Genomic DNA, 12,662 nt, shown 5'->3' with positions numbered 1-12,662 from the left:
AGTATCTGAGGCTTTCATGCTTCACACTGATTCATGGCCAGATTGTCGTCATTTCGTCTCCATGGTAATGCATCACACTAAGACGCATTTGTACGATGCTGACGTGTGATCAGTTTCCTAAAATGAGGCATATGTTGATGGCATCTTTCATGTATTTGTGTGTGTCTGGGTCAGAGTCTGAGTCACCATGTTCTTGTATTTGTCGGATGAGTAATTTACCATATGTAAGGTAATGAAAACATGTATTCTGAAATAAATGGCCTAATGATTTGGTGCAGAGAGCAGACATGAATGATGTACAAACTACATGCTCCTGTTTATGTCAAGCTATTCTGATATACATATTTTTTGTTTAATTGTTACCTGTAAGACCTTCTTTCTTCTGCAGAACACAAAATAATGAAAAATGTTGGTAGCCCAACCGAACAGAGAAAAACGGTGGTTCCCATTGAATTCCATTGGTTTTGTGTCCATACAATAGAAGTGAATGGGTACTGCCATTGCCTGGTTACCAACATTCTTCAAAATATCTTCTTTTGTGTTCTGCGGAAGAAAGTCATCCAGGTTTGAAATTACAAGAGAGTAAGTAAATAATGACAGAATTATCATTTTCGGTGAATTATTCAATTCAAATATGTGTTTAATATAATCTACAATAAACAAAACATCTAGTAATTCCCTTGATGTTACTTTTTGTAGATCTTTAAAGCGTTAAAGGGATGGGAGTGAATGAGGGGCAAAATTTTAAGCTCCAAAAAGTCAGTTAGCTTCTGAAGACCTTTGTTAAGACCACAGAACGAGTAGTTCTTTGATGGATGGATGCCTTTTTTTTGCTTCAAAAATGTCCCCCTCATTCACTCCTATTCTACTGCTTGGAAGAAAAATGATATGTCAAGAAAAAAGTCATATTCTGTCAGGATGCCTTGAGGGTGAGTAAAACATGGGGAATTTTGTTTTGCTTCTGAAATGTCCCTTTAATTCTGATACTGTGTGTGCATTTTGAGTTGTGGATGCTATAAATCAAGTTGTTGTCATGCACCATGTGGCCACTCTTTTCTCGAACACGAGCTCCTCCTGTGGGCAAGAAATCGCATTGCAACACACCAACAAGTCACAATTCTTGCTCCTGAAATTAATGGGGTCATATGGCGCGAACACGTTTTAAAAAAAAAAATCATTTAGCAGACGCTTTTATCCAAAGCGACTTAGAGAAGCGACTAACTTTCTGCATCTTTGATGTTTTATAAGTTGCCCATGCATGTATTAGACATGTAAAACTGCAAAAATGTAAGTGTCGGAAGCAAAGATGCATTATATCTAAAAGCGAATGTTCACCCAGACCTGGCTGAAATGACTCGTGTAACCACACCCCCACAAATCTACGTCAGTTCGTGGTATGATTTGACTGAGACCGCCTAAATGTAAGTTGGGCGTACCTGTCAGTACAGTTGCTTTGGAACCTGATATTCCAAATATGGTAAGAAGCGTTACATTTCCGTCACACGCTTGTGGTATTCGACCAATCACTGGACACTAGTTAACTGGCCAATCATAGCACACCTCGCTTTTCAGAGCAATGATCTTTGTAAAAAATCCTCGCGTTTCAGAGAGGCGGAGCAAAGAGGAGATATAAACATGCACGGTATGTGGAAAATACAGCGTTTTTAACCTTAAATCGTGTATACACATTGAATTACATGAAAAAACACGAATGTATTCGTTTTATTCGTTCGCCATGTAATTTGACCCCTTTAAAAGCATTGCACCTTGCATGCTGTGTAAACCGATCTATGCGTTGATTTACGAAATTGTGGATTTGGTGTCAGAGTTTATGGTCTCAATAGAAGGTGCACTTAGTATAGTAGGCCTACGCTTAAGTAAAACGTATTTTTGATAAAGAAATAAACCCATTTTAAAAATGATTTTCCAAATCCACGGACACTTAGGATTAAAAGATCATGGTGTGAATACATATATAATGTATTATTAATCTTCTATCATTTTCAGCCTTCATGAGAAATTGAAAATTCAGTCTATAAAGGCCGGTAGGTGTCAGTATAACACCAACACAACAGTCAAGGTTGCAACAAATCGTACTGCAGTATTAATATGATTTCCATTGTCTTTCAGAAAGAAAAAAGACGCAGATTGTCAGGCTTCATGCAGTTATTATTGATATCACCACAAATATTAAAAACATATAGCACAACACGGTTAAACTTGCTAACATTTCTGTACAAATAGTAAAAAGAGATGCTTTTGAAGGACAGAAAGAAAACAACTAGCTGTACAGTCAAATAATTATATAAGCATCTAAAAGATAAGAATTTAGATTTAAGAATATTTGTCCAAGCATAATTTATTATAAAAGTTCACTAAACTATCATTCTTTAAATAAAAAAAGTTTCTTCTGTACCCACAAATGGCTACAAAAAGCTACATAAATTGAAGGCCTACAGCAATTGCATCTGAAAAGAAAAATCGTTGAAAAGTGAAACATTTTTTCCAGTGGGTTCAAGGATCAGGTAAATGATCACAGCCCATGAAAATTCAAAAAAGAAAAATATGTGATAACCTTATCAGAACGACAGAAACCTTTTAATACTTGAATATTTTCAAAACACATTCTGGCTGATCTGCTACAATGACAGTCACTTATTTGTTTGCTGCTCTCGACAATGTCAACAGATTCTTGTAACAATGCTGAACTCAAGGCCACTCGGTGGAGTCGGTGGCATAATAAGAGCTTGTAGAGAGCCAGGAGAAGTTAAGCGTTCTCCATCGCACCTCTTTAGCCCTTGTAAAAGATCAACATGTCCATGAGTGTATCCCAGTGAGGTGAGTCCATGGCTGGGCAACGCTGGTTATAGGATGGCACAGAAGAACTTCTTCTCTCTGAAAGGATTCTCGGATGCAGGCACAGGGGAGAGCAGAGGGTCTTCTTTAGCGTGGGCTTCACAGTATGATGTCAAATCGGCTGCCGCTTTGGAGAGCTGATGTGGAACACATCACATGCACAGTGCTGATTTGTACACTGAAGTTATTCTGACATTTGTTCTGTTTACTCTGATTGATATGGTGACCTCACCTTTATTCTGTCTATATTGGCCTCCATCTTGAGCTGCTCCACCAGTTTGCGAGCCTGGGCGATGCTAGCTGTGTTGTTGGTGGCCATGATGAGGCTGTCGAATCAAGCCTGTTGCACTGAAACACATGAGAGTATAGTATAGACAACTTTAGCAAGAAGGTTATTTGAAAAGGTTAGGAGATTGAAATTTAGGGAATTACTTTGTGTAAAAAAATGTATTTCAATATATGGAAATTAATTATTTAACATACTGCTTTATATTTTTCAGTATATTCCTATATGTTTTTGAAATGAAAAAGTCTGAAAGATGTCATTGCAAATACTGCGACACAAACATTTGCATATAACTTTGTATCTTTCATTTATGTGCGCTTTGCCATATGGGTATTGATAGCACACTGTGACACACCTGTCCTGACTGTGAGCTCAAAGGTCTTTGGTGTATTTTAGTTTTTCATAGCAGCAGGCCCTCCTGCAGTGAGGTTAAACATAAAAGACTGCTGCTGAGAGCGTCAGCAGGGGGCGCTAGACTGCCAGCTGTCACAGTGACCTCATATCTAGATTGTCCAGAGCCCAACCTAGCCTGCTAAACTTTGGGATGCTGAAGAAGACCCCAACTCCTCAAACAAGGAACAATAGTAGTTTGTATGTTTTACATTCACAAGTAATTGATTTATAATATAAAAGGGGTTTAATACTGTAGTTTTATGTGTTAATGGTCGAAATGAGGGAACGCTTTAGCGTGGTCTGATGGAAAGAAGTTCATCATGGCTTGTAAATTCCCACATAAACCAATAAAGCCTGCAAAAGTAGTCTGCATCTTGACTGAATGTTTATGGATAATGTCCAGAGTCAGATCTTATTATCCACAATCCTATTTTCTGACATTATTACATTAGGATTCTATACTGAATGTGTATTTTGTGTGCCATTGAAAACAGAATTATCAGGTGAACAAGGGGATAGAAATAGCCAAGTTTTGTTAAGAACAAAGGCTGTTTTTTTGGTTTCAATTGTTTTATTTTTAATACTATTTTTAAATAACAAACTCTCAACAATTGACCGTTTTTTACAATCATACAAATACAACAATAAAAACTGTGAAAAGTGCTATATAAACAAAATTGGATCAACAAATTTAATTGAATGAAGTAAAATACAATCTTTAGTCAATTTTTTTGTTATTATTTTAATAAACATGTTAATCCAAAATCCAGAGACTGATCAGTAAAAAACTATTTTCTAGGAAGACTAAAGAACAGTTAAGAACAGCAGGATCCTCATTCTTAGCTTTTGTTAACCCTATGTTCAGACTGTTTCATTAAACCTAGTGACCATCCCAGGCATCTTTGCAATGGACCGTGGTTGCTAGGCAACTGAGATACAGAGCGTTTTGACAGCAATGAAAAATGTTCCACTCTTAAAATCAAGGATAGAGCTCACCAAAGGCAACTTTAAACTGGGCATGTCATACATCATAAAGAGTTCACAGGGGTTCGCTTCAGTAAATCAGGCCTGAAGCAACTTTTATAGCCAAAAAAGGAACATCGACACAAATCTTGGGTAGAGTCTATCTTGTAAAATCAAAGAGAATCTTAAACCTTAAAGAGGTTTAAAGAATTAAGACAGATTGACGTTGAGGACACAGCTGGTGATAGGAGAAATGTAAACTGCTAGTAACTTTTAGAGTGTTTAGCAGACTGACATACAGCTTGTGTGTCCTCAGGGTTCAGAGATATACCAGACACCACATCTCCAGTTAACCCTTTACTTTAGCCCTCTCACTGTATAATCACTGTAAACTCGGATAAATTGGCAATACTCAAACATTTTATTTTTGAGTTTTAGAGGTTCCTGGGTTAAGCATGCAGAACTTTAAAATTTTGATTACTGTTAAATTAAAGTTCTTCCCAATCTTAGCAAGTGCGACTTAAAGTGCCGCAATCCCAGAAAATGCACTTTAAAATGTTTGTCTACCAGAAATTGAGTCGCCAGCGTGTGTGCAGAAACACCCTGTACTTATACAAATCTATCTATTCTTCTTTTTGTAATATCCTTTAGACTACAACAGTGACATAAACAGGCTGTTTGGGATCCCCTATCAATCTGATGTCACATTGTTTACGCCTGCCCATGACCGCTCACAGACTCCACCTTATCAGCGGGTAGCTCCACCTTTCACCAGAGACACGCTGTCAGCCATTTATATTCAAGAACAGGTGTAGCCACTTGCCAGCGACAAAAATGTCTAAGAAACAACAAATGTATGCTGTTGTTGGATGTAAAATGAAAGGAGGCCGGGAGGAGACCTTTCCGACGAGCCCAAGTTTGGCCTGCTGTGACCTCGGGGGGCGGTGTTATTAATGATTGAAAGTCCCGGGCAGGACGCCGAGAACTCTGCATCTGGGCAAGAAGCACTTTTTTTGGATCGACAAACCAACATTCAGTGGTCCGTATCTCTTTTGGAAATCCTTCTTGACCAATTGTGTTGAATTAATGTGTTTAAATTAAGTAAATTGAGTTTTACTCAAAACCTCAAGATAATCAAAAATAATCATTATACTATACTCAATATTAAAACTTAAAATATTTTATATTTATTATAACTCCATTCCATTCCATTTTCTACCGCTTATCCGAACTATATACCTCGGGTCACGGGGAGCCTGCGCCTATCTCAGGAGTCATCGGGCATCAAGGCAGGATACACCCTGGATGGAGTGCCAACCCATCGCAGGGCACACACACTCACTCATTCACTCACACCCTACGGACAATTTTTCATTTATTATAACTTTTTTATATAATTAAGTTTGCACTACATAATCTGTTTGATTATTTTGAGCATTTGATTTTAAGGTGTACATATTATATTGTATAGCCAGAATTAAAAAATAATAATAAATAAACAAGCGAAAACCAACTCTGTGGCTTTCTAAATATTATCTTCACAACATCATATTAATATTCATGAGCAAGACTTCCGATATGCTGCTGAAAGGTTGTGCATATGATTGGAGGGACCAGAGGTGCTTTCGTTTCATCTGTAGTCCCAGAGAGAGGGCCATATGTGTGCCATTTACCCAACTCTGCCGCATTTCTACAGGGGCAGGAAAGGCAGCAGGGAAACAACAGTGCAATGGCAGGGGGCATTTGAAGAGTCTGTTTAATGTAGCACAACAAGAATAATCAAGATGTAAAATAGATTTCTACAGGGAAGAGCTTTGCATCAGTGGAAAAGTGTCTAAATGGATGCCTTTGGCTTTATTACAACAACTTAATGCTATAAAATGTCAAAGATGGTGTGAACATTGATTAACTCTATAATGGATAGGGTCTATAATAATAGATCAAATGCACACACTCCCAGCCGCAAACCTTTTACTTGGACATGCTATCAGCGCAGGTGTCTGATATGCTGAGCTGTCAGCACGTCTGATTTAGGTATCACTCGGTTGTACTTGTTACCTATTACACATTTTTTGGCACTGCTGATGAGAAAGGTGTGTGTGCATCCGTGTGTGATCATATATTTGCTATACCTCTAATGTTGATTTTAAGGGGCCTTTCAAATGAATCTCGGAAAATGTTTTATAATGTGTTCTCACCTTCTTTTTGAGTCTTTATGTCTGTTTTGTTGGTCTATTCAAAAATGAGTTCACCTCCTCTGTTGTGTCTTCAGCCTGTGTTGAGAAAAGAAGCCATGCAGTTAGAGTCCATATGCTCTATATCCCAGTTGCTGCTCTCTAGGCCTTTTGAAAGATTTTGTGTGTATGTGTGTGCGTGTGTTGGTTAGAGGGTTTAGAATGTCACACCTTTCCCATCCTGTTTGCAGTTAGAAGAAGTATGTTCCTATACAAAAGTGCAACCTGCACTATCGAAACGTCTGGCAGAGAACTTTAAAAATACAGAAAATAAAAAAATACAGAGTACTTCACCCATAATACAAACATACCACACAGTTTAATTGTACTTGAACTTAGCGAACAAATCTAGCAAGTGACGGTTGCATTTGTTTTTAGCAAACAAAGTATGCAGTATAGTGGCTGAAAGTCATTTATATTTGTACAATTGAATGCCCCCTCAGGTTAGATTAAAGGAACAGTCTGTAAGAATTTTGCAGTAAAATATCCAAAAACCATAAGGCCAATGTTATATATTATTTTCAGCTGAGCACTTAAAATATCTCAAATGTTTCCAAGTGCTTTTAAATCCTGAGAAAATCACCATTCTAAACAGTGGACAGGGGCTGTTTAGTCGCCTGTCAATGGCGTCATATCCGCGTTACCCTTTGTTACCGCCAATACTGACTGACATAGCAACCGCGTGACACTGTCGTAGACAGATGCGGAAGTAGTTTTTACCGTCGGTCCATCTAGCATTATTGCAAATGATGTGGGTACGTTCAAAATAACTTTAACTATGATTAATTTGAACACTTAAAACTGCGCAGTGTTATCACACCATCGAATTGGACAATTACTGTAACATCTATGACTTACAATTTAGTTTTAAACCTAACATTAATCTGCTAACAGGGTTTCTCGTTTCCGTCTAATTGATGTATCAGCGGTACCATCAGCAGTGGAGTTGAAGACAACATATCCAATCTTTCCACGCTTCTACACAGCGTCATCAAGCTACGCGATTGTTGTTGTTTTGATCGTGCGCCCTCTAGCGGCGATTTCTACAAACTGTACCTTTAAATATGAGGTGTTGCAACAATTGACGAAAACACTTAACCTTTAACGGTCCAGTGGTGAGGTTGGGAATTGCAACCAACTGCTCACTCCACCCCTCCCTTTCGAAACACTACGGTGGATGAAACATCACTAAGCTGTTATCATGTTTTCACTTCTTTGCTGAAGGAGATAACGTATTTACGAACGCCTTCTGTACAGCAGTTTATCCATTTAGGGCCACTGTAGAAAAAAACATGGCGAATTCCATTCAAGGGGAGCCCAGACTGTATAAAATATGGACAACGTGTTCATGACATCAACGTAGGATTCTGATGAGATGTTTTAAAGTTTAAAGTGGGTGGAGCTCGTTGTCGTCATCTTAGCAGCGTGTCACTCCCGGATAATCGAAAAACGGCAAAGATGGGGGACGTGGTTAGAGCTGAGGCGCCTTGTTACTGAAACCACTTGTCACTCAAGTGGCTACACACCTAATTTGCAGAATTTTAAGGCTTAACTGGTGAGTTAAAAAAAATCGCCCTTCTCACAGTAGTCATGAAGGGAAAAATTAGCTACATAGACCAAAATATTTTTTTTACCACGCTGTAAACATGTTTATTTCTGCTGTAAGTTTGGGCATTTTAACATTGGACTCAATAAAATTCTTCTATTTTGGAGCTGGTCTAAAATGACTCCCTCCACATAAAAAAAGAGGTCAAGAAAAGCAAGACAAGATGGGCAGAATCATTACACTCCTTAAATTCTTCTCAAAGCTGAGCTTCAGTTTATACTCCAAGTATGCAACCTGCATAGGCTTTTAACACAGGTTTTTTATACATCTTTAAAAATATGTTTGAAAACAAAGCAAAGACATTGGATTTTCAATTTTGCCCATGTTACATACCTTTAAATGCAGCAATGCCATTTTTGTTTTCAATGTATAAGACCAACAATTTATAGAGTATAGACAACCTATACTCTTATCTGTCTTTTTGTCCTCTTTCTATCTATCTCTGTCAATGTGATAAATGGACCATACTCTGTTAGCACTGCTCTGCAGAAGCAGGGAATTCCACTATTGTGAATCACCTCCACACAGAATGTTCCAGCCACATTTTATCTCTTTACCATCCCCTCTGTCATTGTGTACACCAGAACATATAAACAACATTAGTGTCCAGAACATGTTAGTTGAAACTGAAAGAGTCATCCTACGGCTATATATGTTAAATTCAACTTTGTTTCTTTAGTAACTCAGATGTAGTTTCAGTGGTTCAGTGTGCTTCCATTAGAAGTACCAAGATTGTAATGATAACGCAGGAATGAGGAACAAGACACTAGACTTTTAGTATAAAAAACAACTCAGATGTCCACCCACTCACGGGATAAAGTCACAAGCTCCCCACCAGCGTTAACGCATGAGAATTCATACATCCATTCCTAATTATGTCTTTTGACATTTTTACTTCTAATTATTTTGATAGTTATTTTTCTAATTATTTGTTTTGCTTCTAGTGTATCCTGCACAAAATATTTTAAACTTCCATCATATAAACGAGATTCAGTACAAAAATTGTTACCATTACACAAAATTATATAATAAAGGAACTTTATCAGACTTTAACAGACACTTGCAGGTTTAATCATTTTATCTACTGAGTCGCAGATGGTCGAAAGAGAGAGAGAGTGTACGACCAAGACAGATTTACAATGCCTTTCTGGTTTTCCTACAGGGGTCGAACCGGGGTCTCCTAGGCCCTGACCCTCACACTAGATCTGCAGACTCAAGTCATGTCTCTTTACTCTGCTCTCCAAAAACCGATGGTGATAGTGATAAACATAGCATAACTTACCAGGGAGTCAAGGCACATTATCAGGCTGTAAAAACCAGACCTCATGCAGTTCTCATAAGTCTTCATAAACATAAGACTATCCTCCCCTCACATGTAATGAGCTAAGAAAACTAGTCTCTCCAAGCAAATGGCAATCCCTCATGCAATATTCGCAAACCTCTTCTGACTTTGCTTCCTTTATTATATGAGCTTATAAATCATTACATATTTAAATAGGATTGAAAGCAATGAGGACTTTCTGGATGATGATGATAGAGAATATGGTTTTTAATGAGACAGGAGCATGTTTGTGTGTACAGTGGGCTAAAATAACTTCCTGCGAGATTCTGCCACAACAACACCCAAGAGTTAACAATATTCCAAACATCCAGACCTGTATTCTTTAGTTCCTACAGAGAAATTAAATATATTCACACAGGTTTGTTTCACTGCACCAGTGAGGACATCTCTTAGACTTCCATTGTTTTCATAAGAGGTTAATTGTATTTTCTATTCCCTAAATCTAACCCTCATGAAACACGTTGCCATTGTAAGATTTAAAGTATAATTTGGCTGATTTACCATCTTTTGTAAAGATCGTATTTAATGTCATTACAGGTCACTTTTGACATATTACACTATAGTTATGTGTGTATAGTAGGCCTATGTGTTTTTTAAGTTGACTCTCAAAGGAAAAGCCACTAATCTTTTTATCAATACATAAAAGCGTTATATTAGTGTTTCGAGTTTGTATGAATGTTTTTTTTCTAGGTTATTCATTGAGGTCTCCAAGGTAGTTAATGTACAGCTAACTTTAAATTGTCATCCTACTAATTCAATTGATAGTTCACCGGAAAAAAGCTCTGTCATTATTTACTCACCCTCGTGTACTTTTAAACCTGTATGACTTTCTTTCTTCTGCAGAACAGAAAAAAAGACATTTTGAAGAATGTTGACCCATTCACTTGCATTGGTTTTGGGTCCATACAATAGAAGTGAATGGGGGCCAGTGCTGTTGGGTTACCAATTTTCTTTAAAAACTCCAAAAACGTCTGTTCAACTGAACATTTAAATGCTTTTTAACTTTGCCGACGTCTCAAAATTTTAGTGACTAAAGCCACACATACACCAGTCGAAAAACATGATGTAGTCATGATGTATAAGAACAGCTGAAGTCTGTAACAAGTAGGAGAAAAGATGCCTGGTGTGAGTCAACAAACAGAGCATGAAGTCATTTTCTCCTTCATAGGAATATTCTTTCTATCTTTCTCTCTCTCTCGCTCTCTCTCTATTAACACAACCTCAGAAGGTTCTCGCTCTCTCTCAGCACAACCTCACAAGTTTCTCTCTCTCTCTCTCTCTCTGTCTCTCTCTCTCTCTTAACACAACATCACAAGTTTCTCTCTCTCTTTCTTGGCACACAGTGAAAGGATGGAAGAGTCTGGCTATGTTCCTCAGGAAAGAGTGGAAAAATAATACATGGAAGAAATTTAGTTTTGCTTTAACAAAGACCTTTGTCTGTCACAGCTGTTCATACTTAGGCACGCACACAAACAGCAGACCACAATATCCACCCACTCTTAACAGTGTTGTGTATGAAGTGTGCTGCTGGGGTTTCTCTTATATTGACCACCCCTATCCCCTCTATTCCTCTATAAGTACTGTAGCCTACAATTCATGGTAAGTTTCTATTCCATTAAAAGGAATAACACACAAAAACTCACAGATATTGTAATTCCTATGTATGTCTCCATTGATGTGACTACCAATATCTAGCTGCTGTCAATATTTTAAATATGCTTTTGATGAGCACAGTATTGCATCATTTGCAAAAATAACATGTTTGTCCGGTTTTTCAGTAAAAGCAATTTTTTAGAAATTAAAAAAATATCAGCATTGTAAGATCCAAATGCCTTTAAGACCTACTTTACAAGAAAACATTCATACATTTCCAGCAACTCTTCAGAAACCATCTGGTTCTAGAGCTCAGCTCATATTGTTCAAATGAGACCTTTCGCCGGTCTACAGTCATCAGAATACTCCAGGGACTCCTGGGGGATTCCTCTTAAATATTCAACCCCCTCTCGGCCGTCTCTCCATCACTCTCCTTCTTTCTGTCTCTCCAGCATCTTCTCTGCCCCCTCCCCCACGCGTTCCTCCATTTTCGTCCCCCCATCTCCGCCAGCATTACCCCAAACAGATCCTCACTACTCCTCAGGCGCAGATGTACGTACACCTCACCCCAAAAGCCCCTTTTCCACATTTAGTGTAAGAAAGAAAACATCTCATTTCCCAGAGAGAGCAGATCCTCTAGTAATTCCCAAGCAAATGCATTCCACCTTTGAGCGATACAACGTTTATTTAGATTGACAGACAAGCAACGGTGCTGGGCGAGCCTTGCGTCCATGCAAGACTAGTCAGATAGAACAAACACACCCACACATCTACACGTTGTGAAACCATTGCATGCACATAACAATAATCTAGGGCAGGTGTACAGTAAGAAACAAACATGTTTTATGTGAAAGTAAAAAAATATGTGGACACCTATAACAGGTTTGCCTGCCCTGCTGAAACATCTCTTTACATCTCACAAATACATAAATAAACATACAAATCTAGTGTTTCTGTAAAGAAAGAATAAAAGGAAAGATTTTCTACTAACCTTTTTCTGTATGTATAATCTTAATGCCAGAAGACCAGTATGTAATAGTAGCACTCATGCACTCCTTGCTCTGACACTCTGGCACCCACACATATAAACGCACCCACACGCTCGCTGCTTGCTACGCCACCCCAGCTGACAGCTTTCCTCTGGCTCCGCCCATCATCTAGTGGAATCGCTCAGGAAGCCAGCTGAAACCCACTTCCCCTCTCCTCCAACAATCGCAAACTAAAGACATTGTTTAAAAGACGAAGACAGGCTTATTTACCTGCTGCCAAACCTTTCACGTCATTTCTGTCAAATCTCATTCTCCCAGATGCCTGTTTTTGGCTGTGATTTATATACAGTGCAAGAACCTCTGTGCGTGCAGAATGAAATTTCCACCCTGTTTACATCTA

The 12,662-nt window shown here is 38.3% G+C and overlaps 1 protein-coding gene across 3 annotated transcripts; it reads right to left on the bottom strand.

Annotated features, from left to right (window-relative positions):
• Positions 1-1,809: 1,809 nt before the first annotated feature.
• gng2 (guanine nucleotide binding protein (G protein), gamma 2) lies at positions 1,810-12,601 on the bottom strand. Of its 3 annotated transcripts, XM_056760429.1 has the most exons (4): positions 12,265-12,601; positions 6,697-6,771; positions 3,089-3,204; positions 1,940-2,993 (listed from the first exon to the last, which is right to left on the bottom strand). In XM_056760429.1, exons 3-4 carry the CDS (start codon positions 3,173-3,175, stop codon positions 2,865-2,867), a joined length of 216 nt encoding a protein of 71 aa, XP_056616407.1. In that variant the 5' UTR covers positions 3,176-3,204; positions 6,697-6,771; positions 12,265-12,601; the 3' UTR covers positions 1,940-2,864. The 3 variants fall into 3 exon arrangements, with proteins under 3 accessions (XP_056616409.1, XP_056616407.1, XP_056616408.1); XM_056760430.1 differs by lacking the exon at positions 6,697-6,771 and having other exon boundaries at positions 12,265-12,599; XM_056760431.1 differs by lacking the exons at positions 6,697-6,771; positions 12,265-12,601 and having other exon boundaries at positions 1,810-2,993; positions 3,089-3,189.
• Between the last annotated feature and the right edge of the window lie 61 nt (positions 12,602-12,662).

Source organism: Triplophysa dalaica, chromosome 11, assembly GCF_015846415.1.
Source record: "Triplophysa dalaica isolate WHDGS20190420 chromosome 11, ASM1584641v1, whole genome shotgun sequence".
Taxonomy (NCBI): Eukaryota; Metazoa; Chordata; class Actinopteri; order Cypriniformes; family Nemacheilidae; genus Triplophysa; species Triplophysa dalaica.
The sequence above is the reverse complement of the archived record's forward strand: the minus strand, read 5'-3'. Positions and strand labels throughout refer to the sequence as shown.